Below are 6,000 nucleotides of genomic sequence, written 5' to 3' on the forward strand. Positions count from 1 at the left end.
GAAGCGTCATTAAGAATATGAGACATCAAAAGCTGAAGTCAAAAAGCCATCATAATAAATAATTAAATTCTAGGGAAAATGACTATAAAAATAATTAGTTTTAATTTAGTTTTTTTAATAATAAATAAGTGAGCTGATGTGTCATAAAAATGAGTGCTGATGTGTCAAGCTTGTGAGACTCAACTGAGTCTTTATATAATAGAAGTGTCTCTGACATATTTCACACAGATTAAGAAATTAATAAAATATACAAATATATCCCTAATTAATATACTTTTATAATATTTAATTATAAAGACTATTATCTTTAAATGAAGGGTAAAACAAGAAATAAAAATAAAAAGTTACATTGAAAATACAAAACAACACTCTTTTTGAAACAAAAAATTGAAATATAAAACGACACTTATTATGTATGAAACGGAGGGAGTATAATATCAGATCTAATCCAAGATGAATATTTCGTATCAGTTTCAATCTAATGCAATCAAGAAAAGAAAACGTAGGTAGTTTTCTGTTCTTTTTTCACATTGTAGTTTTACGTTTTTGATAATTTACTTGTCAGTTCTCACCTTCCAAGACTCTTAACTGATGGAGTAACGATCTCGATTACGCCGAGATTCTCACGTAGTAATGTTTTATATTATAAGTGAGAAACGAAGCCATTGATTAACTAAATGTAATTTTTTATCACGTTTTGGATTCAATCTTTAATTTGGAACACAACAATCTTTTCTTACAAATTAATTATGCAATTATTTTGAATATTTGATGGTGGTAGAGGCAGTGATATATATATATATATATATATATATATATATATATATGATGTTTGTCATGGCCTATTGTGTTAATTATAAACAAAACTTATGTCGTCGTTTATGCGTTGCGTATACAACAAATAGTTGGATCCTTATGTTGTTACGAGAAAGGAACTCAGATCTCGGATATTCTTATCATGTCGATTTACGAGTTTGTAATATTTATCAATGGTTTTATCGAAGGTCCGAATACACTATGGACGAATATTTTGAATAGAATAGAAAAAAAATTAACAACGGCAAATACAGCCTTCTCCAACTACAACAGGATCACATGGCCAAGTGCAATCAGCGCATGGAGCTTTTTGTGGATGCTCAACATCATGTACAGAAGCCTTTTGGTCTATCACATGCGAGATGGCCTCCTCGTCTTGCAACGTATTTCCACCCTCCACCACGCTAATACTTGAGATTGTTATATCTTATATATATATAACGTTAAAAACTAGAGTAAGTTGCTAATAATTGTTACTAATTAATAGAATTTTGAAAAGAGTTATGCTGATTAACTTTCTAGTTTATAAAAATCGGTACAATCTTAACTAGGTTATCACTTATCATGTAAAAGATAAATACACTACTTACGGGATATGAGAGATACGAGGCAAAAGAAAATGAAAATGTTAGAGACTTGCTTCATTTTCCTCGGAATTTTTATTATGAACAGAGAAGAGAGAGACAGAGAGATCGTTATCGGAAAAAAACAAGATATAAGAGAGACCCAATAGTAAAATAGTGTTGAGTTTGATATATTATCACCCTTGTGGGTGCAGTTTTATATTGTTAGAGTAATCATGTTTTGGTGGTAAGTCATCATTTTGTATATGGTTCATAATCTGACAAAAATATTTAAATGGGATTTTATATGATTTTTTTTTTTCTATATTTAGTGTACTTATCTCTGTATCATAATTTTTTAACAAAAAATAAATGTTTCTTATTGATCTGATTCAGTCATCGTTCTCTGCATGACAGCTCTTTCAATTCGCCTCTTTTAGTACAAGGGTGAGTGATTCTACTATATTACTTCTCAGTTCTGTTCTTTTAACATATTGATATTTTCTTCCCACGAGATGAGAACATGTCCAGTGAGACAATTCCATCAAAGTGAATATGTAACTTTTCACAATCTCGATTAGTTCCTTGGATTTGCAAAAAAAAAAAAAAACTCTACAAGCTTCAGATGGTAGTAATGTTAGACATTTTAGCTTGGAATTTACCAATGTTGATGTCCCAAACAAAGCAATGTAACAGATCATATTGATCAAAATTTTAGATGAATCATAACTACAGTTACAAACCAGAAAAGTCATGTAACAAACATAACACTAAACCTAAAAAACATAACACATAACACTAATTCAAAATTTTAGATGAATCATAACTACAGTTACAAACCAGAAAAGTCAGCTTTATTTTTTTGTCCACACATAAACCTAAAGATAAATACAAAATTAAGAACTGTAATAAACAAACAACCAAGTCATAAATCATTAAACCCAAAATTAAGTTTTTCAAAGGATAACTTAAAATCAGTTGGGTTAGGTCACAAGAGCACAAAACTTACATAGTTGGTTGATTAGCCCATTAACATCCTAATTTAGTTGATTTGATTGGCCCATTAACACAAACACTCTATAGCCGTGAAAAAAAATCTAAGCGTTTGTGTTTTTCAGATGCAGACTTCGTTGCGTTAGACGTCATACAAAACGGCATCCATAGTGTGATCCATTGGATAAAAGCGTTTAATTTTCTCAATCTCTGGCTCTCTGTATTTACCCACCAGACGAGACGTTGTCTGGCTCTAAACGTATGAACCAGAAAACAAAGGCCTTTAGATAGTTCCGTGTGCAAACCCTGATTTATATGCAACAATCCTCTCTCTACCTGATCAAAAAACGAATGCTTTTTCATCTTCTACCCAGTTTCTGATTTCGAAGAAGCCCTAATTAATGATCATGGACTGCTCGTGCAGTACTCGCCCTTCGTCTCTGCTCATCTCTTCTAAACCGTCTTTTCGCTTCCCTCGCTCTAATCCCGCATCGAATCTCAGCTTACTGGTTTGTAGAAGCATCTTATTACAATAGCTTTAGCTTTGATCCGAAATCGATAGTGGCAATTCTAAAGTTGTAAGCTTTTTTCTTTTCTTTTTCAGATACCGAAAGATACGAAGTTGGTGAAGCAGCGTCTGGTAGTGAGGAGTTCTTCTTCTGGGTCTTCGGAAAACGGCGATGTTAGTGGGTTTCCTCTCAAGCCAAACAAACTCTTTATGCAAGAGGTAATTTTTATCCGATAGCTCAGAGACGTCTCTTGTGTTTCCTGGGCTTTGAGGAGGAAAGTTGCTGAAATTTATTTGATGATTTGTTGAATTATAGGCGATTGGAGCTGAGTATGGAGAAGGGTTTGAAACTTTTAGACAGGATGGTCCTCTTAAAGTGGATGTGGTAAGAGCTATCGATGTTTCTGAATCTTTTACTTTTTTCTTCTAATATTTTGGAGTCCATTCGCTTCATCGGAAGCCGAGTAATTCGTTTCGGAGCTGCTTCTGGAAAGCTTGTTATGTAGGTAACATATAATTTCCTTTTTTTGCTTGTAAGTAGGATTTCTGGAATGAGAAACTGCAAGATGGTTTTCTTCAAAGAATACGTTACGCAATGAAACCAGATGAAGCCTATGGACTTATTTTCTCATGGGACAATGTCGTGGTAATTCTTTGACACCACCTTTATGTTTGCAATACCGAAAGCTCTTGTAGCTAAAAATTAGATTACCTATGATCACTTCCTCGTCTGGTGGCCTATGAGGATTTGCCTTAAACATATCGGTCTTTAGTTTGTTTCGATCATGATGCTGCCCCTATTATTTGGTAAATTTTAAAAAATTGTAGAATAGAATTGCGTTGTCCACGCATTCCAGTTTTGAAGTATCGGTTTATTGCTTCTTTAGACGATGCTGTTATGTTAGCTGGTAACTTAGAAGGTTGCAATATCCATGCTTACTAATTTTGGATTCAGGAGTCGAAATTTCTCATTTTTCAAACTTTGTAGGCTGATACTCGAAGTTTGAAGTTGGATGCTTGGAAGCAGCTATCTACCGAAGAAGGTAAGCTTTTATTCTCTCCTGCTTTTTACCAAAATCTGTTTTCTTTTTGCATACGTGTGAGCGGAAAGAGATATCGTGCAGTATCTACTTAGTACTGCCCATGTACCCTTTCTGAGGAATGTCGAGTGATATCAGTGCGTTCTCTCTTGACGTTAAATGTTCTATATTAGTGTGTGTGTTCCTTTAAATAAACCCACAACCTTTAGGTCTTCGTCAAAACTCCTTTGTAAATCGTCATTATGCTTTTATACTTTGCAAAAATATATGATAAAAATTGAAACTATTCTGTCTTAAAAAGTTGGAATTGTTTTCTGAGACAACAATTCACAGATATACAAACGCTAAAATCTGCATTTGAACGAGTTAAAGGCTTTGTCTATATAGAAATTGCTTTGGATGGTCATTGTAGTATATAGTTGTCTAGTGTACGTAGAGTTTTGATATATGAATAGTTTTATTGAGACAATCTGGGGTTGGCTCTTTTGCTGGTATGTATTAAACTTCAGAGGCATTAAATTTATCGTACTTATATTTAACAATCGAGTTCATTGAATTGAATTGGCAGGAAAAGAAATTGTAGAGGAAGATGACATCCAAAGACTGATGCTTTATGCCGGCGCTGACCATGTGCTGAGTAAGGTTTGAGCTTTCTTTTCTCAGTTGTCATTTTCTTGGATATACTAGTGAATTCAAGCCCTTCTCTCTTGATATTCTTTTATATTTCCGAGTTAGCCATAAGGAGCTTCATGTTTCTGTTATATCATAAGGAAACGGATTTACTTGATGGTTGATTCCAAATATTTCAGGTGCTGTTTTGGGAAACTACGCAAAGCAAAATCGACAGATTGAAACTCAGGCTATCAGAAATATACTACGAAAATCTTCTCAGAGTAAGGTCTTTCTTTATCAATCTTCTGGTTTATTTGGGGGTGGTTCACCTGAGTTGTTCGATATTTTCAGCTCACGGAACCAAAAGAAGGACTTAGAGATTGGCTCGACGCTGTCACAACTGCTCGCATTCCCTGTGCCGTTGTCTCAAATCTTGATCGAAGAAACATGATCAATGCTCTTGAAAGGATGGGACTTCAAAAGTATTTCCAGGCCAGTAATAGCTTTAGAGAATCATCTCACTTTTTTTTTTTTTTTTTATAGAAACATGGGGCTATATCTACTGATGCTTGTATTCATTCTCCGGTTCCAGGCAGTAGTTTCCGAGGAAGATGGTATGGAATCAATAGCTCATAGATTTCTTTCCGCAGCTGTGAAGGTACCTTTATTAACGATTCAATTTGCCAATTTTCTTGGAAAGGTTTGTTGAAAAGTTTGAAACTTTTTGCGCAGTTGGATAGAAAACCTTCGAAATGTGTTGTGTTCGAGGATGATCCTAGGGGTATAACTGCTGCTCACAATTGTACTATGATGGCTGTTGGATTAATCGGTGCTCATCGAGCGTAAGTATAAAATTTACTCTTTTTTTATCCTTTTTGGGAACAAGGAGCATTTCTGGCCTCTAACTTTATTAAAATACAAATCTGCAGGTATGATCTGGTTCAGGCTGATCTTGCTGTTGGAAACTTTTTTGAGCTCTCGGTGATAAACCTCAGAAGATTATTTGCGAACAAAGGTTCTACATTTATGGATCACGAGAAACAAATCATTGAAAAATCGCCGCCCAAAAGAAAGCTTACCATTGATACCATATTCTAAAGGCATTGGATCGTGGCATATATAGTAGTTAGGTTAGGTTCGTTACCTCTTAAGTTCTTTTTGTTGTGTTTTTTTTTTTGGTCAACGTTATTGTGGTTTTATATACAGTAAAACCTCTATATGTGAAAAAATATTATTTTATAGAGATGTTAATTATTGATAGTTATTTATTAATTTAGAGAGTTTTTCTCTAGTTTTTTGAAGATTTGTATAGATTTTGAAACTGAAAACAATACTACAAACTGGATCTATCAAGTGAAATTCCGAGCTTGTTATCCTTTTTTTTCAAATCTTCATCTTATAAAATTAGGTAGCCTTCCAAAGTACAGCGAAGAGAGGGAATTATACATCTTCTTTGAATACACCAATC

At 33.9% G+C, this 6,000-nt stretch overlaps 2 protein-coding genes across 2 annotated transcripts; one reads left to right on the forward strand and one right to left on the reverse strand.

Annotated features, from left to right (window-relative positions):
• Positions 1–1,051: 1,051 nt before the first annotated feature.
• Positions 1,052–1,461, reverse strand: LOC112088942. Its single transcript, XM_024159500.1, has 2 exons — positions 1,407–1,461; positions 1,052–1,242 (listed from the first exon to the last, which is right to left on the reverse strand). Exons 1-2 carry the CDS (start codon positions 1,459–1,461, stop codon positions 1,052–1,054), a joined length of 246 nt encoding a protein of 81 aa, XP_024015268.1.
• A 1,150-nt stretch (positions 1,462–2,611) lies between these two features.
• On the forward strand, positions 2,612–5,792 carry LOC18023401 (phosphoglycolate phosphatase). Its single transcript, XM_006407421.2, has 11 exons — positions 2,612–2,881; positions 2,977–3,099; positions 3,197–3,265; positions 3,422–3,526; positions 3,869–3,923; positions 4,489–4,562; positions 4,730–4,813; positions 4,884–5,024; positions 5,125–5,190; positions 5,265–5,374; positions 5,462–5,792. The coding sequence occupies exons 1-11, from the start codon at positions 2,774–2,776 to the stop codon at positions 5,628–5,630; spliced, it is 1,104 nt and encodes a 367-aa protein (XP_006407484.1). The 5' UTR covers positions 2,612–2,773; the 3' UTR covers positions 5,631–5,792.
• The last annotated feature ends 208 nt before the right edge of the window (positions 5,793–6,000 follow it).

The sequence above is a fragment of the Eutrema salsugineum genome, unplaced genomic scaffold (assembly GCF_000478725.1).
Source record: "Eutrema salsugineum unplaced genomic scaffold, Eutsalg1_0 scaffold_13, whole genome shotgun sequence".
Taxonomy (NCBI): domain Eukaryota; kingdom Viridiplantae; phylum Streptophyta; class Magnoliopsida; order Brassicales; family Brassicaceae; genus Eutrema; species Eutrema salsugineum.